The 27,475-nt window shown below is 44.7% G+C and overlaps 2 protein-coding genes across 2 annotated transcripts in view; one reads left to right on the top strand and one right to left on the bottom strand.

Annotated features, from left to right (window-relative positions):
- CAMKMT (calmodulin-lysine N-methyltransferase) overlaps positions 1 to 27,475 on the bottom strand; it is a 984,732-nt gene that overhangs the window by 744,391 nt on the left and 212,866 nt on the right. The gene's annotated exons all lie outside the window — the stretch shown is intronic.
- On the top strand, positions 762 to 23,839 carry LOC134910390 (zona pellucida sperm-binding protein 4-like). The gene is made up of 12 exons (XM_063918364.1): positions 762 to 976; positions 1,254 to 1,375; positions 2,392 to 2,488; positions 12,760 to 12,915; positions 14,197 to 14,387; positions 15,392 to 15,489; positions 15,566 to 15,693; positions 16,566 to 16,755; positions 16,846 to 16,996; positions 17,105 to 17,183; positions 22,884 to 22,994; positions 23,680 to 23,839. The coding sequence occupies exons 1-12, from the start codon at positions 793 to 795 to the stop codon at positions 23,814 to 23,816; spliced, it is 1,644 nt and encodes a 547-aa protein (XP_063774434.1). The 5' UTR covers positions 762 to 792; the 3' UTR covers positions 23,817 to 23,839.

Raw genomic sequence — 27,475 nt, 5'->3', positions numbered from 1 at the left:
TGTGGGCAGTAGATGTAAATGTATAAAAAAAAATGCATACACATACGTGGTACTACTGGTCCCAGCAAAAACTGGCAGCCATAAACTGCATATGCTGGCACTTGTAGAGTTACATGCCACCATACCCATTACTTTCAGAGCATAATTGTATGACCTGTAGAACAACAAGCACAAGCAAGCTCTACTGGGACCTATAGTGCCACTTATTAAAATACTTAAAACAAAATGTAGAAATAGTTAAAAATAAATTCTCCCCAATCATTCATTGTCCGCTTTAATAGACTCTTAAATATAAAATAATTTTCTGTTTTACTATTATTTTCCTGGTTTAGACCAGGACGAGAGAGAGAAAGAGAGAGGTTTTTTTTGTATGTTTGGTGTTATTTTCCTATGTGGCACTACAGGCTCCAGCTTGCCCTATCATGTTACAAACCTTATACAGGTTTATTTCAAATATCAGCTACTTCCTTTAGCACCCAGTATGTACTATTCTACATCTCATGAAAGGAGTGAAAATTACAGATTCTACAGCATAAAGAACACAAGAGCTTACTGTGAGACATATACTGACAGAACAACAGCACCTGACTGTGTTACGTTGCCCCACACCAGTGACGTGCGGTGTGGTGAGGCAGGTGAGGCTTAATGGGGATTTAATTAGTGACCCTTAGTGGCATGCAGTGCACCTGACTCACATTAGCTCCTGGCCTATCACCTCGCTGCTCCTGCCTCATCCTCATGGTATAAAGTGCTGGCCTGTGGCTAGTAGCAGTATTGGTAGCTTCTGGAAAGATGGGCAGTTTTACAAAAGGTTTGGGATTAGCAGGAGTAGTCTGGATCTGCAGCTGGCAGTGCCTGGTGGGTGTAATGCCAGATTACTGGGATGATGCCTCACGTCTGCAGTGTGGATCCAGACACATGAATTTTACCCTTCCATCTGTGTTGGGAGATGCAGTTTTTGCCCTGGCTGTGATTGGTGAGTAGATTTATGGGGTCTGTACTAACAAGGGTCTCCCTGCTGACTGCTACCCATGTAAATCAATCTGACCCAGACTGCTGCAGGTGGGGTGATACATTGGAGGGGTCAGAAGACTTCCAAAGGAGGAACTACACCAGTCACCCACTTGTCCTCCTTCAATTATTGTTTTGGTGTCTGTTTTAATATAGTTATGTCTGTACACTTAAAGTGGCTTTAACCTGGCCCTTGTGGGTGTCAGTTTTCTGAACTGTTCTGTTGTATTTACTGCTTTTAGATAGTGCTGGGAAGTCTCACTATCTACATACCAATTCTACTTGTGGTATTTGGGTTGGACAGAAACCAGATGGCTCTATGGTGGCTGGGTCTGCTTACAATGGATGCTATGTAAGAGAAGAGGTAAGGAGGCTGGTAATTGGTCTGCAATATCAGTATGGGGGTCCAAGGCAGGGCTGTCTTCACAGCAGTGTAGGCCCCAGGGCAAGGCAATGCACTGTGGTCCCTACCCATCCTCCAGCGGTAGGGGTGGGGGGTGCTATCAGTGGCAGCTGTGATGTTCTGTGGGTGGTAGGGGTGGGTTTTTTTTTTTTTTTTGCTCAGCATGTAGGACCTGGAGCAGTAATTACTCCTTTACTGCACAGCTGGTGGTGAGATCAGGTGGAAGAAAACTAAACTGTAGAAGGGGACATTGGTCTGAATGAAGGGGCCCCAGTACATGACTCCAGAGTAGTAGGGGGTGTTTAATACACAGAGGACTGGTGGAAAGTGGGGTGGGCTTAATCATTTTCCAATGGGAGGGCAGCTTGCTTGGCTGCAGATATCTCCAGTTCCTGGAAATAGATTTCTTGGCTTTCAATGGGATTAAAAAAACAAAAAAAAACTAGGGACTCTGATCTGTTCAGGAGCCAGAGCAATACCCTGACTAAAATATAAAACTGCATACCAGGTGTGTGGAGCTGGGACAGGCTGATATCTCTGGTTGTGGGCATAGTAGAGACAAGCTGTCTCATACAGAACCTGAGATATCTGGCTGGAAAGCACAATTAACAGGCTTGGATGGGGACCACTGCTTTGAAGTTGGTTATCTCTGGTACCCCTGGAAAAAGGGCACCCTCAGCTATCCGCCTATGGCCCTTATAGTCCTGGGGCCCTTGGGCAAGAGCCCATATGAAGATGGCCCTGGCCAAAGGTACAGCTTAAGCTAAGATTAGGTAGCTGTAAATTGAGTATTTGGTTAGCTTATAGCTGTCTGTACTCGAGAACCCAGGGCCCTACTATTCCTGTTTAGGGAACTGGATAAAGCAGTCACAGACTATCTGGAGGACCATTTTTCAGTTGATGGCTGCAGTATGTATGACTACAGCTTCTGCATAGATATCATGACTGTAGTCCTAATGTTGGACTTGTGATCATAGGATGGAGACTACGTGATGACTATCACCCTGGAAGAAATTCTCAGTGATGGAAAAGCTCAATACCACAAGAAGGACCTGAAGTGCCCTATTCTCCCAGGTGACTTTTTAATATTGACTCTCAAGGTTCAAGGATAGTGGCAGTAGAAATACTACTTTCATGCAGTGGACTGAGCATACAGCATGGTTTATGTAGTAGTCAGCATTATGCAGTGGTGTACAGAGAATGTGTAATCCTTCACAAATTCCATGTGCAGAGGAGTCTCTCGCATTGGCTAAGACTTCATGGGCCTAAATCCATTAGACCATAATCTTAGTGTTAATGTCCTCGGAGAAAACTGTACATAAAAGTTTCCAGCCCACAAGATAGAAACTTGCCAGGGTAACATGGGCTTTGTGAACTGTCGCAGACTCAACAATGCTTCCAATTCTGGGACATTTACTAAACAGTGATAAGAGTGGAAAAATTGCCCCATCAACCAATCTGCAGCTCTGTATCATTTTATATTATGCAAATTAGATGTTACTTCAGTGCTGATTGTTTGCCATGGGCAACGTCTCCACTGGTTCACTTCTCAGCTCTTATCACTGCTTTGTAAATGTCCCTTATCACTTAAAAGCCAGCACCCATCTAGTTGCTATGGGTAACACCACTTTCCCTTGTACTACAGTAGGCATTACCAACTGTGGTCCTCAAGGTACATTCACAGTGCAGGCTTTAGTGATATCCAGGATTCGGCACAGAGGATAAAATAAAAATAACAGGTACTATGTAAATCGCCTGTGATCAATCATGGATATCCCAAAAACCTGGACTGTTCCTTGAGGACTGAGATTGGTAATAATAAGAATTTACTTACCGATAATTCTATTTCTCATAGTCCGTAGTGGATGCTGGGGACTCCGTAAGGACCATGGGGAATAGCGGCTCCGCAGGAGACTGGGCACATCTAAAGAAAGCTTTAGGACTAACTGGTGTGCACTGGCTCCTCCCCCTATGACCCTCCTCCAAGCCTCAGTTAGGATACTGTGCCCGGACGAGCGTACACAATAAGGAAGGATTTTGAATCCCGGGTAAGACTCATACCAGCCACGCCAATCACACCGTATAACTTGTGATCTGAACCCAGTTAACAGTATGATAACAGAGGAGCCTCTGAATAGATGGCTCCCAACAATAATAACCCGATTTTTGTAACAATAACTATGTACAAGTATTGCAGACAATCCGCACTTGGGATGGGCGCCCAGCATCCACTACGGACTATGAGAAATAGAATTATCGGTAAGTAAATTCTTATTTTCTCTAACGTCCTAAGTGGATGCTGGGGACTCCGTAAGGACCATGGGGATTATACCAAAGCTCCCAAATGGGCGGGAGAGTGCGGATGACTCTGCAGCACCGAATGAGAGAACTCCAGGTCCTCCTCAGCCAGGGTATCAAATTTGTAGAATTTAGCAAACGTGTTTGCCCCTGACCAAGTAGCTGCTCGGCAAAGTTGTAAAGCCGAGACCCCTCGGGCAGCCGCCCAAGATGAGCCCACTTTCCTTGTGGAACGGGCTTTTACAGATTTTAGCTGTGGCAGGCCTGCCACAGAATGTGCAAGCTGAATTGTACTACAAATCCAACGAGCAATAGTCTGCTTAGAAGCAGGAGCACCCAGCTTGTTGGGTGCATACAGGATAAACAGCGAGTCAGATTTCCTGACTCCAGCCGTCCTGGAAACATATTTTCAGGGCCCTGACAACATCCAGCAACTTGGATTCCTCCAAGTCCCTAGTAGCTGCAGGCACCACAATAGGTTGGTTCAGGTGAAACGCTGGAACCACCTTAGGGAGAAACTGAGGACGAGTCCTCAATTCCGCCCTGTCCGAATGGAAAATCAGATAAGGGCTTTTACAGGATAAAGCCGCCAATTCTGACACGCGCCTGGCCCAGGCCAGGGCCAACAGCATGACCACTTTCCATGTGAGATATTTTAACTCCACAGATTTAAGTGGTTCAAACCAATGTGACTTTTGGAACCCAAACTACATTGAGATCCCAAATTGCCACTGGAGGCACAAAAGGAGGCTGTATATGCAGTACCCCTTTTACAAACGTCTAAACTTCAGGGACTGAAGCTAGTTCTTTTTTTGGAAGAAAATTGACGGGGCCGAAATCTGAACCTTAATGGACCCCAATTTCAGGCCCATAGACACTCCTGTTTGCAGGAAATGTAGGAATCGACCAAGTTGAATTTCCTCCGTCGGGCCTTACTGGCCTCGCACTACGCAACATATTTTCGCCAATTGTGGTGATAATGTTTTTGCGGTTACATCCTTCCTGGCTTTAGATCAGGATATGGATGACTTCATCCGGAATGCCTTTTTTCCTTCAGGATCCGGTGTTCAACCGGCATGCCGTCAAACGCAGCCGCGGTAAGTCTTGGAACAGACGGGGTCCTTGCTGGAGCAGGTCCCTTCTTGGAGGTTGAGGCCACGGATCCTCCGTGGGCATCTCTTAAAGTTCCGGTTACCAAGTCCTTCTTGGCCAATCCGGAGCCACGAATATAGAGCTTACTCCTCTCCATCTTATCAATCTCAGTACCTTGGGTATGAGAGGCAGAGGAGGGAACACATACACTGACTGGTACACCCACGGTGTTACCAGAGCATCTACAACTATTGCCTGAGGGTCTCTTGACCTGGCGCAATAACTGTCGAGTTTTTTAATCATGTGGACGACTTCTGGGTGAAGTCCCCACTCTCCCGGGTGGAGGTCGTGCTGAGGAAGTCTGCTTCCCAGTTGTCCACTCCCGGAATGAATACTGTTGACAGTGCTATCACATGATTTTCCGCCCAGCGAAGAATCCCTGCAGCTTCTGCCATTGCCCTCCTGCTTCTTGTGCCACCCTGTCTGTTTACGTGGGTGACTGCCATGATGTTGTCCGACTGGATCAACACCGGCTGACCTTGAAGCAGAGGTCTTGCTAAGCTTAGAGCATTGTAAATGGCCCTTAGCTTCAGGATATTTATGTGATGTATCCAGGCTTGACCCTAAGCCCTGGATATTCCTTCCCTGTGTGACTGCTCCCCAGCCTCGCAGGCTGGCATCCGTGGTCACCAGGACCCAGTCCTGAATGCCGAATCTGCGGCCCTCTAGAAGATGAGCACTCTGCAACCACCACAGGATGTATACCCTTGTCCTTGGTGACAGGGTTATCCGCTGATGCATCTGAAAATGCGACCCGGACCATTTGTCCAGTAGGTTCCACTGGTTCTTGCGTGGAATCTAACGAATGGGATTGCTTCGTAGGAAGCCACCATTTTTTCCCAGAACCCTTGTGCATTGATGCACTGAGACTTGGTTCGGTTTTAGGAGGTTCCTGACTAGCTCGGATAACTCCCTGGCTTTCTCTTCCGGGAGAAACGCCTTTTTTCTGGACTGTGTCCAGGAACATCCCTAGGAAAACAGAAGACAAGTCGTCGGAACCAGCTGCGATTTTGGAATATTGAGAATCCAATCGTGCTGCCGCAACACTACCTGAGATAGTGCTACACCGACTTCCAACTGTTCCCTGGATCTTACCCTTATCAGGGAATCGTCCAAGTAAGGGATAACTAAAATTCCCTTCCTTCGAAGGGATATCATTTCAGCCATTACCTTGGTAAAGACCCGGGGTGCCGTGGACCATCCCTACGGCAGCGTCTGAACTGATAGTGACAGTTCTGTACCATAACCTGAGGTACCCTTGGTGAGAAGGGTAAATTTTGACATGAAGGTAAGCATCCTTGATGTCCCGAGACATCATGTAGTCCCCTTCTTCCAGGTTCGCAATCACTGCTCTGAGTGACTCAATCTTGAATTTGAACCTCTGTATGTAAGTGTTCAAAGATTTTAGATTTAGAATCGGTCTCACCGAGCCGTCTGGCTTCGGTACCACAATAGTGTGGAATAATACCCCGTTCCCTGTTGCAGGAGGGGTACCTTGATTATCACCTGCTGGGAATACAGCTTGTGAATGGCTTCCAAAACTGCCTCCCTGTCAGAGGGAGACGTCGGTAAAGCCGACTTTTGGCGAGGGGGAGACGTCTCGAATTCCAATATGTACCCTTGAGATATCACCTGAAGGATCCAGGGGTCTACTTGCGAGTGAGCCCACTGCGCACTGAAATTCATTGAGAATGGGCCCCCACCGTGCCTGAGCTTGTAAGGCCCTAGCGTCATACTGAGGGCTTGGCAGAGGCGGGAAAGGGTTTCTGTTCCTGGGAACTGGCTAATCTCTTCAGCCTTTTTCCTCTCCCTCTGTCACGAGCAGAAAAGAGGAACCTTTTGTCCGCTTGCCAAAGGACTGCGCCTGATAATACGGCGTCTTATTTTGAGAGGTGACCTGGGGTACAAACGTGGATTTCCCAGTTGTTGCCGTGGCCACCAGGTCTAAAAGACCGACCCCAAATGTCCCCTTTCAAAGGCAATACTTCCAAATGCCGTTTGGAATCCGCATCACCTGACCATTTTACTGGTAGAATTGTACAACGCACTTATACTTGATGCCAGTCGGCAAATATTCCGCTGTGCATCATGCATATATAGAAATGCATCTTTTAAATGCTCTATAGGCAATAATATACTATCCTTATCCAGGATATCAATATTTCCAGTCAGGGAATCCGACCATGCCAACCCAGCACTGCACCTCCATGCTGAGGCGATTGCTGGTCGCAGTATAACACCAGTATATGTGTGAATACATTTTTGGATACCCTCCTGCTTTCTATCAGCAGGATCCTTAAGGGCGGCCATCTCATGAGAGGGTAGAGCCCTTTTCTTACAAGCGTGTGAGTGCCTTATCCCCCCTAGGGGGTGTTTCCCAACGCACCCTAACCTCTGGTGGGAAAGGGTATACAGCCAATACTTTTTAAGAAATTATCAATTGTTATCGGGGGGAAATCCATGCATCATCACACACCTCATTTTATTTCTCAGATTCAGGAAAACTACAGGTAGTTTTTCCCTCACCGAACATAATACCCCTTTTTGGTGGTACTCGTATTATCAGAAATGTATAAAACATTTTCCATTGTCTCAATCATGTAACGTGTGGCCCTACTGGAAGTCACGGTTGTCTCTTCACCGTTGACACGAGTCAGTATCCGTGTCGGCATCTGTAACGGGCGCTTTAGGGCCCCTGACGGCCTATGAGACGTCTGGACAGGCACAAGCTGAGTAGCCGGCTGTCTCATGTCAACCACTGTTTTTTGTTTTTGTTTTTTTTATTATACAAAGCTGACACTGTCACGTAATTTTTAACAGTACATCCACTCAGGTGTCGACCCCCTAGGTGGTGACATCACTGTTACAGACACTCCGCTCCGTCTCCACATCACCTCATACATGTCGACACAAACGTACCGACACACAGCACACACACACAGGGAATGCTCTGATAGAGGACAGGACCCCACTAGCCCTTTGGGGAGACAGGGAGAGTATGCCAGCACACACCAGAGCGCTATAATATATATATATATATATATATATATATATATATATATATATATAATTATAGAAGAAATCCTCCACGGCACTCAGTAAATAACACGCAAAGAGGCAGAAATACAGCAACGTTTCGAAGGATTTATTCCCTCATCGTCAGGCACAAAATACAGTATACAAACAGCTCACCTTATACCCCAGGTAACCCACGTGTTGGCGGCGGCGTCCGGAAGTCAGGGGGACGGCATCCACAAAGGACGTCATCAACCACTGCCCGTTGCCATAGCCACCAAATAAAACATACATTTAAAATAGACTGGATACAGTGGAGTTACGGGCAGATGCATAACTGTAAATTCTCAAAAGTCATAATTATACAATATGCAAGAAATATATATAATCAAAAGATACAACAAACACAAATAACAGAGGAGATGAAGCAGGTCCCTAATCAGATGCACGCATAAATCCCTGTCTGCTCATTCAGGCCCTTAGGAGATATGGTCTGTAACCTATGAATCCATCTCGCCTCACACCTAAGTAGTTTCAAAGACCGATCACCCCCTCTCACATCAAGGGGGATATGATCGATGATAATATATTGCAAGGTGGCCAGACTGTGTCCAGCTTCCATGAAGTGTCTGGCAACAGGCTGGTCACTCTGTTTCTTCTCAATGGCATTACGTATGGCATACCTATGAGCTGCCATTCTTTCACGTAAGGTACGTTCCGTTTTGCCAACATAACTTAAGCCACACGGACATGTTAATAAATAAATTATGAAACGTGTAGTACAAGTGACTTTATGTCTTATAACAAATTTCTGACCACTATGAGGGTGGTTGAATGTAGTGCTAGCAACAAGGGAGCGGCAAGTCGTGCAGTTTAAGCATTTATAACAACCTGGTTTACGACCCAAAAATCCAGAATCAACCGCATTGGCCCGCTGAGAGGTGATGTCAGTCTTGACCACAAAGTCACGAATGTTCTGACCTCTAGTATAACAGTTCATTAAATTGGTATCAGACAAATTAAGAGTTTTATCGGACTTAACTATTGGCCAAAGTTTTTTACTCGTTTGATTAATGATTTGACTGGATGTATTAAAGTGTGTCACCCAAGGCATTTTGGGGACCATACCCAACTTATCCTTACGTTTCAGTAGAGTAGATCGGGGTGTATTGAGAGCTCTGTGTTTTGCTTTAATGAGCATATCATAATTATAGCCCCTACACAAAGTCAGATCATCTTATCAATGCTCTCAGCTGCAGTATGTGAATCGCAGCAAATCCGACATACTCTAATAAACTGAGTATGGCAAACCGTATTTTAAAGGTTTTGGATGAAAACTACTGGCATGTAATATCGAATTCCTATCAGTAGTTTTTTTAAATAAAGAGGTAACCAGCCGATTACCACAAAGACCAATAGTGACATCCAAAAAATGTACACTAGTCTGATCAATATTATAAGTGAATTTAATAGGGCAATCTGTCGCATTATGTTCACTCATGAGATGATCAAAAGCATGTTTGGAACCAGTCCAGATAATTAACAAGTCATCTATGTAACGACCAGGTTGTTATAAATGCTTAAACTGCACGACTTGCCGCTCCCTTGTTGCTAGCACTACATTCAACCACCCTCATAGTGGTCAGAAATTTGTTATAAGACATAGTCACTTGTACTACACGTTTCATAATTTATTTATTAACATGTCCGTGTGGCTTAAGTTATGTTGGCAAAACGGAACGTACCTTACGTGAAAGAATGGCAGCTCATAGGTATGCCATACGTAATGCCATTGAGAAGAAACAGAGTGACCAGCCTGTTGCCAGACACTTCATGGAAGCTGGACACAGTCTGGCCACCTTGCAATATATTATCATCGATCATATCCCCCTTGATGTGAGAGGGGGTGATCGGTCTTTGAAACTACTTAGGTGTGAGGCGAGATGGATTCATAGGTTACAGACCATATCTCCTAAGGGCCTGAATGAGCAGACAGGGATTTATGCGTGCATCTGATTAGGGACCTGCTTCATCTCCTCTGTTATTTGTGTTTGTTGTATCTCTTTTGATTATATATATTTCTTGCATATTGTATAATTATGACTTTTGAGAATTTACAGTTATGCATCTGCCCGTAACTCCACTGTATCCCGTCTATTTTAAATGTATGTTTTATTTGGTGGCTATGGCAACGGGCAGTGGTTGATGACGTACTTTGTGGATGCCGTCCCCCTGACTTGCCGCCGCCGCCAACACGTGGGTTACCTGGGGTATAAGGTGAGCTGTTTGTATACTGTATTTTGTGCCTGACGATGAGGGAATAAATCCTTCGAAACGTTGCTGTATTTCTGCCTCTTTGCGTGTTATTTACTGAGTGCCGTGGAGGATTTCTTCTGTTATATGGTGTACTGCCTGTGCACCTACCGCTGGCACCAGGACTTTCCATTTTGTCTACAACAGGTGTGCTGTCCGTTTTTACGAAATATATATATATATAATATAATATTCCTTATATAAGTGTTTTTCCCCTTATAGCTGCTGTATGTTTTAATACTGCGCCTAATTAGTGCCCCCCTCTCTTTTTTTTAACCCTTTCAGTAGTGTAGTGACTGCAGGGAAGAGCCAGGGAGCTTCCCTCCAACTGAGCTGTGAGGGAAAATGGCGCCAGTGTGATGAGGAGATAGGCTCCGCCCCCTTTTCGGCGGCCTTATCTCTCGTTTTTCTGTATATTCTGGCAGGGGTTAAATGCATCCATATAGCCCAGGAGCTATATGTGATGTATTTTTTTGCCATGTAAGGTATTTTTATCATGTTTTATTGCGTCTCGGGGCGCCCCCCCCCAGCGCCCTGCACCCTCAGTGACCGGAGTATGAAGTGTGCTGAGAGCAATGGCGCACAGCTGCAGTGCTGTGCGCTACCTTATTGAAGACAGGAACGTCTTCTGCCGCCGATTTTTTCCGGACCTCTTCGCTCTTCTGGCTCTGTAAGGGGGCCGGCGGCGCGGCTCTGGGACCCATCCAGGCTGGGCCTGTGATCGTCCCTCTGGAGCTAATGTCCAGTAGCCAAGAAGCCCAATTCACTCTGCACGCAGGTGAGTTCGCTTCTTCTCCCCTTAGTCCCTCGATGCAGTGAGCCTGTTGCCAGCAGGTCTCACTGAAAATAACAAACCTAAACTAAAACTTTCACTAAGAAGCTCAGGAGAGCCCCTAGTGTGCACCCTTCTCGTCGGGCACAGAAATCTAACTGAGGCTTGGAGGAGGGTCATAGGGGGAGGAGCCAGTGCACACCAGTTAGTCCTAAAGCTTTCTTTAGATGTGCCCAGTCTCCTGCAGAGCCGCTATTCCCCATGGTCCTTACGGAGTCCCCAGCATCCACTTAGGACGTTAGAGAAAACTGTACTACAGTAATTCTCATTGTTAATCAGCAGCAGATGGACTGAGCCATGGAGAGAAACTACCAACCAATCGTCTCCCAACTGTCACTTCAACTACAACCTGTAACATGGCAGCTAGGAGCTGATTGGCTATTCTCTCCATTTTATCACTTCAAGGCTTGGTACTATAAATCTTATGGTTTGAGTATTTCCAGCAAGAATGTTTTATTTTAATCACCAGTAGTGCCATAGTTTGGCGCAGATGTATTAAGACTTTGTGAAAGTACCAGCCAATCAGCTTTTTACTGCTGTGCATAGGGGGGTGGGGGCGAGTGAGTTTGGTACCATCCAGCTAGCTCCTATCTTTCTCCAAGGCTTGGTACACCTCCACCTTTGTCAATTAAACATGCCGTGGGTAGAACTGGATGAAGGGCCACATGGGGCTGAAAATGTCTTATGGGCCTACAGACAGAAGGGGAGGAGCTGTGACCAGTGCTGTGTGGGTGTGTACACTATTGGACCCATTGTTTCACTAAATAAATAAATAAATAAATAAAAAAATTTCAGAAATTTGATAACTAGAAATACACTAATACTTATGATTTATGGCTGATCATGTGGCAGCTTATCACACTGTCATGATGATGGGCCTATTCTTATGGGGAGGCCTGGAGCTCCACCCACCTTTGTTCATCTGGCCATGGGTCCACCAGTATCAGCCTGGGAACATTCTTGTGTTTAGTAATGGAGCCTAAATGGGAAAAGCTCTTTAAAAAAAGATTCATTATGAAGCTCTCCAAGCACTTTGATTTATATTCTACATAATTTAGGAAGTTTTCCCAACCTCGGTACTTCAGGCACACTAACAGTCCAGGTTGTACTTGAGCATATGTGGCTTACTTAATACCTCAGTTATTCTTAACCGGTTATCAAGTATGTATCACTAAACAGTTTGTCATGAGGATCAAGGTTAGGAAACACTGTTATGTAATTGCTATTGGATGAATATGACCAGCCACCTGGGTAAGTGTTGCCACAGAACACTTGTTACTCCAATGCTAAATTGTATAAATGGGGGAGGGGGTTGTGTGGCATCTTGCTAGACTAAGAATTTGTAGAACCTTGGTTGGAAACAGTGCATACTCCTTCGCCCCCTGTAAGATTGCAGTATCACTACTGGTAAGAATAATTGAGCTTGTTGGTGCAAGTAACTTATGTGGTGGGAGCTTCTACCCCACTATGAGGTGAACTGGGGCAAGTGTGACCTCAAATTGAGAACAGGAAGCACACTCCCGAAACAGTGAGGCTAAACCTGTACACTAAAGTTAATACAACCTTTGTCTATTGATTAAACATCCAAAAATGGTGAGCCACTGTCTGAAGAGCAGAAGTAAATGCTTCTCTACAGCTGTAACGCTACCAGGTCAATATAGAGAGGTGTAGTTCTACAGTAGATTGCAGAAGCATGTAGTAGGGTCTTTTAACTCTGACTTCTTTCTATTACTAGCTTTGGATGCTCCTAGCCAGAGTGTCTGCTCTTCTGTCCAGCAATCAGACCGGTTGGCATGTGCTAATGCATCTGTGTCCCAGGCTCTCTGTGAAGGCATCGGATGCTGTTTTTCCCCAAGTGTCTCTGGAATCCCATGTTACTACGGGGACGCACGTAAGTCTCTGTAATGCAATCTATGGCTGGGACCACAGGTTGTGATGGCAAACACTACTGGTAACATACACTAGCTGATACAATGGTTCCCAGTCAGAATAGTGAGGGTTCTGGGGGGCCTGAACCATGTAATGGCTTTCTGCATGTTAAACTCCTTTACCGACATTGGGGGGGGGGGAGAAATGGGGGTTGTATGGCTGGCACCGGCAAAGTGACCCAGCACTCAAATGCTGGGTAAAAGACAGGATTTTCACTTTTGTCTCTACATCCTTGTCCTATCCCTGGCAGTTGATGGCTTTAAGGTTTGACTTCTCCTTTGATCTGCCCATGTAAGACATGATTTCTTTAACCTGTGCACTGACCAGCATATAGTAACCACAACTTTAACTGACCAATACACATCTGACTGGTTTGCCAGTTAAACACTGGAACCATTATTTTAAAGTCCTAATGGCAATTCCTACTTGGAATAGAATATTATATAGAACATGTCCACACAGCAGATAAAAGGCAAAGTCTTGATGCCTTATGGTAGAAATATAGTGCTTGAGTTTTCATTAAAAATGCACATGTTGGCACACCTTGTACTGATCTCGCACATTTTTTTGTAATGTTAGCACTCCTTTCTGCCCACCAATGTGGGGGACAGTGCAAGCAGAAATGTCAGTACTGGCGTGATGGTATTGCATACATTTCTTATAGCTACATCTGACTCTTACCCTATGACATCTTAGTTTGAGCTTTCACCATATACTGCAGTCCATTTGTAAAGACCATTGACCTACAGTAGCAGTTCCTAAAAGGAAGCTGTAATTGCACTAGATCACACTGCAGCTGATGAGTATAAAGATGGATAACATGGCTACAGGCTTGTTTGCTGCTATTGCAAAAGGACTCTGAAACCTTAATGTGTTCACAGCAGATGAAGCACTTTCATTGGACAATAGGATATTGGCTTCAGCATCAGACTGAAGGGTTTACCAGGGGAATGCAGTAGTAGGGGTGTGGCCAGCCACTACAGAGGTTTATCTAACCATTCGAGTGCATGGTCTGGGCCCTGTATGTGTTCAGTACACATTATGCATGCACTAGCAGTGTAACCGTTTCATAATGCTGTGCTGTAGTATATGTATATTTTATATTATACTAATTTATTAATTGGTCCAGTCTGGACCCTGATCCCTGGAGGAAGTGGGCCCCACCAGTGGGTACCCCTGCTGGCCAGTCCAACCCTGATTGGCTTGAATATGAACTGCTGACCTTGAAACTTTTCCCATACAGTGACTGCACAGTGTACGGATGATTACAACATGGTGGTTGCCATATCCAGTGACCTGACCCGTCCATCCCTAATTCTGGATTCTATCCAGGTGCTTGGCCTGGACTCTATCTCATGTCCTGCTCTGAGTGTCTCTCAGACAAGTTTATTCGCAAAATTCCAGTTTCCTCTCTCCTGTGCGGGCACAAGTCAGGTGAGACTTACACATGTACTTACCATATGCAAACTGATTCAATTATAAATGTGTATTAACTTGTACATAGTCTGCAGGATAATTAGCATTGCACATCAGGTGCTGTAGCTACACAATGGGAAACTGCAGTAACTAAAGATTAACACTTTAGCCACAATACAGTTGGAATAAATCCACTTTTGAAGGGGGCTCTGCCTCCTGACAATAGTTAGCCAGTGCCTCCCCAGCCACTGACTGCACGTCCCTGTTTATATACTAAGCATTGGATTTTAAAGCTTGGCGCTTCCAATCGTGTTTATGCCTGAAATGTAGAAAGGTAATGCAGTGCTAAACATGTTCTACTAGTATAATCACTGGCCCCTTAAACTTCCGATATGAACATGGCCTCAAGCGCTGGATCTTAGAACTGGGTGGTATTCAGTTTGCCGGCTGTTGGGATCCTGGCGTTCAGTATACAGATGCCAGAATCCTGGCATACTGACAATTGCTCTCCCTCTTTGGGGTCCATGATTAGTGAGCCAAATCAGAGCTTGCAGACCAGCAGCTACTGATTGGCTGCTGGTCCACGAGCTCTGATTTGGCTCATGAATGGCACCTGATTTAAGATGCCGCAGGAGAGGTCTCCACTCTTCTGCCCACACTGCAAGGAGGTCAGGCAGCTAAAGGATGTAGTAGGGGCCGCATGCGGGCCAAGAGTTTGACACCCCTGATCTAAATGGTGGTATCCTGCCACTGACAAAACTAACACTAGGCAGATGCCCCACAGTTCAAACTTCTGAACCCTGTGTGGGGCAGGTTCACGACTCAATTAAAACACTATTGGTGCTTATTGTAGTAATGAGGTTACCTGTACAGTATACCCTAATGTATGCTTGGCCTTGCCACTGGTATTTAGACCAGTAACTTTGATACACTTCTCTATATGGATAATAACTTGGTAATTTGCGACAGAATAAATATAACTTTCTGTAGATACTGCATTTAAAACTTGGTACCTTTTACAGGTCACTGACCAATCTGTAATATATGAATATACTTTTGTGGCAACTAAAGATGTACTCGCATGGCAGACAATATCCATCACAAGGGACAGTACAATGAGGTAAGTAGTACACTGCAATAAAGTAAGTTTGATAACGGCACATGTAATCCCCTCAGTCTACTTTACTCCTACGTAGGCTGACTGTCCGCTGCATCTACTCTCGGACTGGAGTTGTCCCACTGCAAGTGGAAGTGCTCACCCTGCCTCCACCCCTTCCTGTGTCAACCTCAGGTCCTCTGCTCCTGGAGATGAGGATAGCACAAGGTAACTAGTAAAGTTCTAGAACTGTCTACATCACTCCAGGACATAAGATGTCACGTTTCCAACAGTAAATATTAAAGAAATTGGCAACTGTAGTGTTTATCCTCCTGTATGTACAGTACTCCCTACTATACATAGACTCTGACCTTTGTCATAAGAGGCAAGTTGTGAATAAAATAAGGCCAAAGATAACTGCTTGGGATTTGTGGCAGAAGGTGCTTCCTAAAGTCGCATCTATCAACATAGAAATATAGAATTTGACAGCAGATAAGAACCACTTGGCCCGTCTAGTCTACCCCCTTTTTTTTTTTTTTTTTTTTTTAATATCCTTTAGGTAATCTCAACCCTTTTTGAACCTTAATTCTTTGTAAGGATATTATTATGCATATCCCAAGCATGTTTAAATTGCTGTAAGTCTTAGCCTCTACCACCTCTGATGGGAAGCTATTCCACGTATCCACTACCCTTTCAGTGAAGTAATTTTTCCTTAAATTTCCCCTGAACCTGCCTCCCTCCAGTTTCAGTGTATGTCCTCGAGTTCTCATACTTCTCTTCCTTTGTAGAATGTTTCCCTCCTGAACTTTGTTAAAACCTTTGGTATATTTGTACAGTGGCATTATTACTTCTCTTTTCCTGCTACTGATTCCTCTCCCTATGCAACCAAGCATCTGACTTGCCTTTCTCATTGCTTTGTTGCATTGCTTTTCCATCTTTTGTATTTGTTTTTTTTAAATGACTATTCTGTAATGTGATCCATATTAGCTCAATCTTGGAATGATTAAGTCACTATGGTCTTTATTCTACACAATGCTTTTGTGAGACCTTCTTAAGCAGTGATTAAATTCAATGTTTTGAGTATTGTGCTTGTCTTACAGATGGACAGTACATTTCCTATTATGCTGATGGGGATTATCCTGTAGTCAAAGTGCTCAGAGACCCAGTCTTCCTGGAGGTTCGAATTCTGCAGAGAGCGGATCCAAACCTGGTTCTGGTCTTAAACAACTGTTGGGCCACCGGGTCTCCTCTGCCTACTGACAGTACACAATGGCCAGTCTTGTTCAATGGGTAAGAACTACAGTTTTTAACATTGCCTTTGGCATGCTTGTATGTAGCACACCTGCTCATCCTAGGTATTGGTGGCATTATGTATCACAGATGTCCTTTTGCCGGTGACAACTACCTCACTCAGCTGGTGTCTGTTGGAGATGCCTCCCAGAACATACCTTTCCCAACTTACTACCAGCGCTTTGCCATCAGCACCTTCACATTTGTGAATCCAAGCACCCAAATGTCTCTAACAGGACTGGTAAGACAACTGTATGCAAAGACTGACTGCCTTGTGTCAACTCCTGGTCTATGGCGTTTGGAAGCCAGTGTAAAACTTCCTTGTAGTAACTTAGTTGTGATCCTACAGGTCTACTTTCACTGCAGTGCCTCAGTGTGTGTCCCCACTGCCAGAGATTCATGCGCAGTGAACTGTGCGTCAAGGAAAAGTGAGTTACAGGACTTGGCTTAACAATGTTTTATGAAAGGTTTTTTACTTCTCCCCATGCTGAGAAACTTGTTCCTGAATTGTCTTTTCTCATATGTCCTAGAGGATGCTGGGGTCATCATAGAACCATGGGGTATAGACTGGATACAAAGGAGACATGGCCACTTTAAGACTTTGAAAGGGTGTGAACTGGCTCCTCCCTCTATGCCCCTCCTCCAGACTCCAGTTTTAGAATTGTGCCCAGTGAGACTGGACACTACAGGGAGCTCTACTAAGTTTCTCAGACTTTATTTGTTAGGTTTTTTATGTTAAGGGAGGCTGCTGGCAACAGTCCCCCTGCTTCGTGGGACTTAGGGGAGAGAAGTATGACCCACTCCCAGTGAGTTCAAGGGCTCTACTTTTGGCTACAGGACACCATTAGCTCCTGAGGGTGCTGATCGCTGGGTACGCCTAGATGCTCACTCCTGCAGCCAGCCGTCACCCCCTTTCAGAGTCAGAAGACAGGTGAGTAACCGAAGAAAAGACTTCAGCTTCACTGACAGCATTTTCTGAGGTACCGCGCAGACACTGAGCTCCCACACAGCACTACAGGGTGTGGGGGCACCCTAGGCAGCTAAAATAATCCTCATTATTCCACTGGCAAGAGGGGACATTAGTGCCACGGCATTGTCCTAACCCCTGCCAGTATAAATATCAGAAAAAGCAGGACAGAAGCGCACCATTGAGGGGGCGGAGCTTCTTCCTCAGAGCTCACGGCACCATTTCCTCTCTGCAGGCTCCAGAGACACTGGCCCTCACACTGACAAGTACCAGGGGTACAAAACGGGGGGGGGGGGGAGGCAGGTCAATTGGTGATATATATTATATGATATTATATTGATTGTAAAAGCATTTTAGGTCAGAGGCAAAATCTTGGTGACTTCAGACCCATTGATTTAGTGCTGGGTTGTGAGCTGGCAAATTCCCTCTGTCAGACTTTACTGTGGGTCTGTCCCCTATATGCCCGGTGTGGGTGTTTGGTGCACGTGTGTTGACATGTCTGAGGCTGAATGTTCTTCCCAGGAGGAGGCTCTTAGGGGCACAAATGGCTGCGGGGGTGACCCTGTCGGCACCGCCGATGCCTGATTGGGTAAATGTGTTGAATGCTAATGTGGCTCCTATTAAGAGGCTAGATAAGTCTCAGACCCAGGCATGGAAGAAATCTGTAGAAGAGAAGTTATTGCAAAGTCAGGTCCCCTCAGGGTCGCAGAAACGTACGCTGGCCAAGTTGGCAGACACTGATACGGACTCTGAATCCAGTGTCTACTATAGCGATTCCAGATTAGATCCAAAATTGGCAAAGCGCATTCAGCACATGATTGTGGTGGTTAGAGGTACTACACATCACTGAGGACCCTGCTGTCCCTGATAAAAGGGTCCATGTATAAGTAAAGGAAACCTGAGGTAACGTTTCCTCCCTCTCATGAACTGAACATGCTATTTGAAAGTCTGGGAAGGTCCTGACAAAGTTTCAGATCCCCAAAAGAACTACTGTAGCTTATCCGTTACCCTCGGCAGAGAGGGAAAAGTGTGTCACCCCCCCCCCCCCCCCCCCCTGTGTGGACAAGGCCCTGTCACGTTTGTCTAAAAAGGTGGCTCTCCTGTCACCTGACACGGTGGCCCTAAGGATCCTGTGGATCGTAAAACTACGTTAAAGTCTATTTATGCGACCACAGGTACGCTACTCAGACCTGTCATTGCGTGGGTAAGTAGTGCTATTGAAAAGAGGGCAGACCACTTGTCTTCTGAAATAGATACCCTAGATAGGGATAGCATCCTCTTAACGCTGGGTTATATCAAGGACGCTGCAGCATACCTTAAGGAAGCTGCGAGAGATATTGGTCTTTTGGGATCAAAGGCCAATGCCATGGCAGTCTCAGCTAGACTAGCATTGTGGATTCACCAATGTGATGCTGATTCCAAGGAAAGTATGGAGTCTCTACCATATAAAGGTAAGGCCTTATTTGGTGACTGCCTTGATGATTTGGTATCTACAGCTACCGTGGGTAAGTCATCCTTTTTGCCTTTTGTTCCTCCACAACAAAAAACTCATCACTTTCAGATGCAGTCCTTTCGGCCCAATAAATACAGAAAGGGCTGAGGTTCTTCCTTCCTTGCTACTAGGGGAAGAGGTAAACTATCACCAGCCTTGTCAGGCTCCCAGGAGCAGAAGTCCTCCCAGGCTTCTGCCAATTCCACCGCATGACATTGGGGCTCCTATGCGGGAGTACACACTGGTGGGGGCACGTCTCAAACTCTTCAGTCAGTTTTGGGTTCGTTCGGACCTAGACCCATGGGTTTTACAAATAGTATCCCAAGGGTACAAGCTGGAGTTTCAAGACGTTCCCCCCTCACCGGTTTTTCAAATCTGCCTTACTAGCTTCTCTTCCGGACAGGGAGGTAGTTTGCGACGCAATACAAAAGTTGTGTCAAAATCAAGATATCATCAGGGTTCCCCAGTCACAACAGGGAGAAGGTGTGTTTTTTTTTTTTTTGTTTTTTTTTATTCGAGCCTGTTTGTGGTCCCAAAGCCGGACGGCTCGGTCAGACCAATACTGAAATCCCTAAATTTCTACCTAAAGAAATTCAAGATGGAGTCTCTCCGAGCAGTGATCTCCAGTCTTGAAGAGGATTTTATGGTGTCAGTGGACATAAAGGATGCTTGCTTACATGTTCCCATTTATCCTTCACAACAGGCTTACCTGAAGTTTGCAATTCAGGATTGTAATTACCAATTTCAAACGTTGCCGTTTGGTCTGTCCACGTCTCTGAGGATTTTCACCAAAGTGATGGCAGAGATGATGGTTCTCCTTTGCAAGCAAGGGGTCACGATTATCCCATACTTGGAAGATCTCCTGATAAAGGTGAGATCCAGGGACCAGTTGGTGCAAAACGTTGCACTCTCCCTGACTGTGTTTCAGCAACATGGTTGGCTCCTAAACTGGCCAAAATCACAATTTATTCCGACGACACGGTTGTTGTTTTTGGTAATGATATTGGACACAGAACTACAGCGTTTTTCTTCCAGTGGACAAGGCTCTGGAACTTCAGGGTCTGGTCAAACAAATTCTGAAACCAGCAAGAGTGTCAATCCATCAATGCTTTCGGTTGCTGGGGAAGATGGTTGTGGCCTACGAGGCCATTCAGTTTGGCAGGTTCCATGCCAGTGTTCCAGTGGGACCTGTTGGACAAGTGGATTGGGTCCCACCTTCACATGCACCGGAGGATAATCCTGTCTTCCAAGACCAGGGTATCACTCCTGTGGTGGCTGCACCGCTCACCTCCTAGAGGGGTGCAGGTTCGGGATACAGGACAGGATCTTAGTGACCACAGATGTAGCGTACATAAACCGTCAGGGCTGAACGAGCAGCAATAGCAGAAGCCACAAGGATTTTCTGCTGGGCGGAAAAGCATACAATCTATCTTCATTCCAGGAGTGGATAACTGGAAAGCAGACTTCCTCAGCAGACACTCTCCATCCAGGAGAGTGTGGCCCCCACCAAGAAGTCTTCAGAGGTGACAAGTCGTTGGGGAATTCCTCAAGTAGACATGATGGCATCTCGTCTCAACAAGAAGCTTCAGATATTATTCCAGGTCAAGGGACCCTCAAGAAATTGCAGTGGATGCACTGGTGACACCGTGGGTGTTTGTCTGTGTATGTATTCCCTCCACTTCCTCTCATTCTAAAGATCATAAGAAGAACAAAGATCCGGCCGATCCTCATTGTCCCAGACTGGCCAAGGAGGGCTTGGTATCCAGATCTTCAGGAATTAATCATAGGAGATCCCTGGCCTCTTCCTCTGCACGAGGACCTGTTACAACATGGGCCGTGCATGTATCTGGACTTACCGTGGCTACGTTTGACGGCATGGCGGTTGAGCGCAAAATCCTAGGGTGTTCCCAGTGAAGTCATTCCCACACTTATTCAGGCCAGAAAAGGGATAACGTCTAAACATTACCACCGTATTTGGAGAAAATGTTTCTTGGTGTGAATCCAAGGGAGCTCCTGTGGAAGAGTTTCGGCTAGGACATTTTCTACAAGCCGGTGTGGATGCAGGCCAAAAATTGGGCTCAATTAAGGTACAGATTTCTGCCTTATCGGTTTTCTTTCAGAAACAATTGGCTTCCCTTCCAGAAGTTCAGACCTTCGTGAAAGGCGTGTTGCACATCCAACCTCCATTTGTGCCTCCAGTGGCACTATGGGATCTTAATGTGGTGTTGCAGTTCCTTCAATCACATTGGTTTGAAACTTGACGGACAGTGGAGTTGAAATTCCTCACTTGGAAAATGGTCATCATGTTGGCCTTGGCATCTGCAAGGCGGGTGTCTGCGTTAGCAGCCTTGTCTCACAAGAGCCCTTATTTGATCTTCCATGAAGATAGAGCTGAATTGGGGACACGTCAACAATTTCTACCGAAGGTGGTTTCCTCTTTCCACATGAACCAACCTATTGTGGTGCCTGTGGCTACTGACACTTTTGCTGAGTCAAAATCTCTGGATGTGGTCAGAGCTTTGAAGATTTTTGTCGCCAGAACGGGTCAGATTAGGAAAACAGAGGCTGTTTGTCCTGTGTGCTCCCAACAAGGTTGGGTGTCCTGCTTCCAAGCAGACCATTGCACGCTGGATCTGTAACACGATTCAGCATTCTCATTCCATGGCTGGATTGCAGTTACCAGAATCGGTGAAGGCCCATTCTACTAGAAAGGTGGGCTCATCCTGGGCGGCTGTCCGGGGAGTCTAGACACTGCAACTTTGCCGAGCAGCTACTTGGTCGGGGTCAAACATTTGCAAACTTCTACAAGTTTGACACCTTGGCCGATGAAGACCTTAAGTTTGGTCAATCGGTGCTGCGGAGTCATCTGCGCACTCCCGCCCGTTCTAGAGCTTTGGTATAACCCAATGGTTCTATGATGACCCCAGCATCCTCTAGGACGTATGAGAAAATAGGATTTTAATACCTACCGGTAAATCCTTTTCTTAGTCTGTAGAGGATGCTGGGCGCCCGTCCCAGTGCGTACTGTATCTGCAGTTATTAGTTGTGGTTACACACGTGTTGTGTTACGGTTTTGATCAGCCTGTTGCTGAAATTCTTCATGCTGTTGGCTTGTGTTCTGTTGAATGCCACGTTCTGCGCCATGCTTGAGGTGTGAGCTGGTATGAATCTCGCCTTAGTTTAACAATAAATCCTTTCCTCAAAATGTCAGTCTCCCTGGACACAGTTCCTATAACTGGAGGAGGGGCATAGAGGGAGGAGCCAGTTCACACCCTTTCAAAGTCTTAAAGTGGCCATGTCTCCTGTGGATCCCATCTATACCCCATGGTTCTATGACCACCCCAGCATCCTCTACAAACTAAGAGAAAAGGCTTTACCGGTAGGTATTAAAATCCTATTTTGTCAAAGATCCAAACTAGACTATCCCTTCATGAAACTTGTACAGTCAAATGTACAAGAGAAATTTCATGTTATTGAAACACTACACCTTGGAAGCACCAGAACTAAATATGTAAATCTCCTTATGGCAAGCTTTGCAGTATGTTTTTGTTTACTATCTTGGGAATATTGTATGGGGGTGATCTGCTGGTCTTGAGTACACCTGAAGTATTTGCTTGGTCAAACGTATAACTTCACCTAGACTACAACATAATACTATTTACCTTGCAGAGAGAATGGCTGACAACCAGGTTGCTGAAGAGGCTCTGACTACTGTCACTTCCAATGGACCAGTTCTGTTTAATGCTGATTACCTTGAGGGGAGCCAGAACTCTGAAGAAGGTTGTTAATTCATTATAATTTTGATTACTTATGACCCTTGTTGGGCTCCCCATGCACTTTAGTGTTCTTAGATATTGTGCTCATCTAATTGTGCCATAGCCTATGGTTAACAATAAGCAGGAATAGGCTTGTGACAGTTGAGGTTGGTGGTTTTTTGTTATTTATTTTTTTGGGGGGAGAGATGAACTCCAGGTAAAGTGGCTTATGGGCTGTAAGTAGGATCTCATGGGTGCTGCTCATCTCACTTGTGTTATGGGCTGTAACATTTTGCTCCTGTTTGTATCAATTCTGAATGTGCCACTTGCCTAAAACATAGGCTGATACCAAATGTTAGCCTTTTTTCAGTATAAAATGGATGTCTACTGTGGTATGTACAGTATGGCAGACTTCAATGTGTGCTTGGCTCCATCCTGCATTAATATCCTAAGCTTAAACTCCAGTGTGGTTGGCTAGACTTCCCTGGTTTATTATAATGCAGGTTGATGTAGACCTACAATGTGGACAGACACCAGTTCACAACATGTCTAGCACTAATGTTATAATGTTCAGCAACATGACTTAACCTGATCACAGTGATCTGTATAGTACTAACTGACCATGACTCTTGGCAGTTACAATATCATCTCTCTGTAGATCCACAATGACCCATATCATCATTATATTTAATTATTTTTTATCCAAACAGATCACCTTAACTTCCAATCATCTATGACCTGGCTAAGAGTATCTGCAGCTGTGGGTGCAGTCCTGATGGTTGTACTTGTGACTCTTCATCTATATAGAAGAAGAAATGGAGATCTGACTTCCTATGTTAATGCTTAAATAAAGTTCCCTTTCCAACCTTGCTTTGTGGGAGCTGTCTTGGTGGGGAAGGTTCTGCAGTTTCATGTTCGGTGAGCCTACAGCATGGATCTTATGATGATTCAGTCTCTGAGAATGTTTGTATGAATAGCAACTCATAGATCCCTGACTCTTTCTTCAATAGTTAACTTGTAGTTGATGGACTTTAACCCTCAATTTTAAATTGTTCCCATGGTTAAATTCTGTTTCTCATGGACACCTGGTTCACCTAAAACTCCAGAAGGGTTGTCTTGATACTATTGTTATACAGTATATGGAGTACTGTGTAGCTATCTGGACATTTGGTACATAACCAGTGTAATGCCAGCTCTCTGAGGCTAGGGTGCATGAAACTGATGGAGAAATAGGGTTACCTTGTGTCCCTTTGTAACATTGTTTTACTCTGATTCTTTACCAGTGAATAGACTCGGATGCTGGCATTTATTTTGCCATCATATTTAGTTGTTAAGTCTTGCATGGTAAATGATCTGACACTCGGGTAGAATAGTATGACCTGGAAAATACTAGGCCAAAGCAATGAGTCAACAGTTGGCTCAACCTTGACAGTGGTGTGACTTGGCATAGTCACTAGTGTGTGACATGTATTGCCAGAGATCACATGACCAGCTTTTGGAAGACAGACAGGGGATGCAGTAACTATTATAAAAAAAATTATTCCAACTAGTTCAATGGTTGGATGAAAGTTAGTCTAGCATATGGCCAGCTTTATTAGGAAGACAGAATATGGTGCCATATATGGCCAAGTGATGACGGATGTTTCTAGTAAATATGCACAACAAAACCTGATGTGCAGCTATATGGTGTGCAAATAGAAGTGTATCCCAAACCTCAAAGAAACCAATATGCACAGAAAAGAGTATTGCGCACACAGCTACAGCGCTCACCAAATACCATGACACCACATGTACAGAATTGTAAACATAGTGGTATAAAATGAATAGTCACCCTTGATTGTATGATACCCTCAATAAAATGATGAATGAAGGAATATTCTTTCTGAGGAAATGTTCCTTTAAACCCAAATCACAGGCAGGCTTGATTTGTCCTTGATGGAACCTGAAAAGATAAGCACCTCCTTTCCCAATATGAATGGCAATGGTAGGAGGCACTATAAAACGCAGACCATAGTGTAGTAGGTACAAACACGCACAAGTTTAATGCCTCAGATTAAAGTTACAAGATATCTGAAAAAAGACAGCATATCACAATAGACTCCATAAGGTAACGCAGCAGGTATATCACCAGAACGATCCATGAAGCCACAGATGTTGAAGATGTGGAATGCTATCAGGCTCTCCAGTTGTCTGACAGCATGCAGGATCAGTCCCCAGTAGATAGATTTGCCCATGTGTCTCAGAGCCAAATACAAATAAAAACAGGAGCCACGCTTAACGCGTATCGGACATGAAGTCCTTCATCAGAAGCGTGGATCTCTGGCCCCAATTGTTCATTTAAAAACCCTGCCAATTAGGAATTCCAGCTGGCATCAATTCCCCATTGTACATCACGCTACTGGTAGTGCGCATGCGCAGTCTTCAATACCGGAAGTTGCCCTTGCGGTCCACGGTTCAGGAAGTGGTGTAATCAGCTGTGATGAACATCCACTTCCATGGCACACTTGCGCTCCACCAACCATGAAGCGCTGAAAGCTGCTCTATCCAGCCACATCAGGATGTTTCTTATTAGCGGGGAATATATTAACCTTACTGGTGGCAGCAAAGTCCTCATAATAATGTCCAAACATAACAAGAGTCCCATAGATTTTTTTTTTATATATATTTTATCTATGGGACTCATGTTCGGACGTTATTATGAGGACTTTGCTGCCACAAGGAAGGTTAATATATTCCCCTCCAATAAAACATCCTGATGTGGCTGGAAAGAGCAGCTTCCTGGTTGGTGGAGCGCAAGTGTGCCATGGAAGTGGGTGTTCATCGCGGCTGTGGAGGGCTGATTACACCACTTCCTGAACCATGGAATGCAAGTGAACCGCAAGGATAACTTCTGGTATTGATGATGCGAACTACCAGTAGCGTGATCTACAACGGGGAATTGATGCCAGCTGGAATTCCTAATTGGCAGGGTTTTTAAATGAACAATTGGGGCCAGAGAACCACGCTTCTGATGAAGGACTTGGCGTCCGATACGTGTTAAGCGTGGCTCCTGTTTTTATTTAGATTTTATCTGTGTATTTCAGAGCCAAATACATCTACTGGGGACTGATCTTGCATGCTGTCAGATATCTGGAGAGCCTGATAGCATTCCACATCTTCAACATCTGTGGCTTTAGGGATCGTTCTGGTGACCTGCTAACAGCAGGTATATCACAATAGACTCCATAAACTTCCAAGATATCTGAAAAGAGACACCTTAATCTGTGGCATTAAACTTGTGTGTTTTTACCTACTACACTATGGTCTGCGTTTATAGTGCCTCCTACTATTGCCATTCATATTTGGAAAAGAGGTGCTTATCTTTTCAGGTTCCATCAAGGACAAATCAGGCCTGTCTGTGATTTGGGTTTAAAGGAACATTTCCTCAGAGAATATTCCTTCATTTGTCATTTTATTGAGGATATCATCCAATCAAGGGTGACTGTATTCATTTTATGCCACTATGTTTACCATTATGTACATGTTGTCATGGTATTTGTGGAGCACTGTACCTGTGTAATACACTTTTTTTTTTTTTCTGTGCATATATAGCCAAGTGCCACTCCTTTGAAGTACAGTAAGATACAACAAAAGGGACAGTCTATTTGAGCATAAATAGTGTCAAGGAAGTAAAACATGGGTATTGTAGTGTCAAAGCCATTCAATTATAATGTATCTGCTACAATTTACATAGGACAGAGATTGAAATGTCTGTATGGTGAAGTATGTCATGACCTTCAATCTAAGACATTAGTGTCCTTAGTCACTTGCAGGAAAGTGTGACCTCAGTGTATTATAGTCTGTTGAGTGCAAAAATATAATCTTATTCTGAAGTATTTATATGTCTTATATTATAAGAACTCAATTAAAAGTATTCTGTAAGCCATAAACACAACTCTCAGGATTTAACAGTTCTTATCCAACAGTACAAGAACAGTTTAGTCCTGCAGCTACCAATAACAGTCATATGTTCTGGGCTTCATTTCCTTGCGATATGAATATAAGCCTAGTGTATAATTTCATAACATTGACTGAACAGCTGGTGCAGCTCAGTGGTAGTCATACAACCTGAGCTATTACTATTTATTTTTAAGGCACCACAAATGATCCAGAATGCCATATAAGGGAAATACAACAAGTTACATGAGTATAGACTAATACAAATAAATATACAGTGTGCAAAGGCATAATTGTATAGAGAAGCCATAGGGGACAGGACCAGGACCCTATTACCATGATCTTGCGATCTATATTGAATATGGGTGATCAAAATAGAAGGAAGAGACTGCAGAGTTTGGAGGAGGCCTAACAGTATATGCAAAGGGTGCAGCATCTATGGGGCCTGGTTGTGAGGTGGGCCAATAAATACTCAGGTCTCCCTATTTTCAAGATGCCAAATACACAGATTGAACCATGTAGGTGCAGAAAAGGTTCATATTTTGCTCTAGGATGAGGTTCAAGAGATGA

Source organism: Pseudophryne corroboree, chromosome 4, assembly GCF_028390025.1.
Source record: "Pseudophryne corroboree isolate aPseCor3 chromosome 4, aPseCor3.hap2, whole genome shotgun sequence".
Taxonomy (NCBI): Eukaryota; Metazoa; Chordata; class Amphibia; order Anura; family Myobatrachidae; genus Pseudophryne; species Pseudophryne corroboree.
The sequence above is the reverse complement of the archived record's forward strand: the minus strand, read 5'-3'. Positions and strand labels throughout refer to the sequence as shown.

Coding starts and splice junctions, on each gene's coding strand:
- LOC134910390 (XM_063918364.1), top strand. CDS start 793: ATGGGCAGTTTTACAAAAGGTTTGGGATTAGCAGGAGTAGTCTGGATC. Junction 15,694..16,565: donor GGAGATGAGGATAGCACAAG/GTAACTAGTAAA, acceptor CTTGTCTTACAG/ATGGACAGTACATTTCCTAT. Junction 16,997..17,104: donor AAATGTCTCTAACAGGACTG/GTAAGACAACTG, acceptor GTGATCCTACAG/GTCTACTTTCACTGCAGTGC.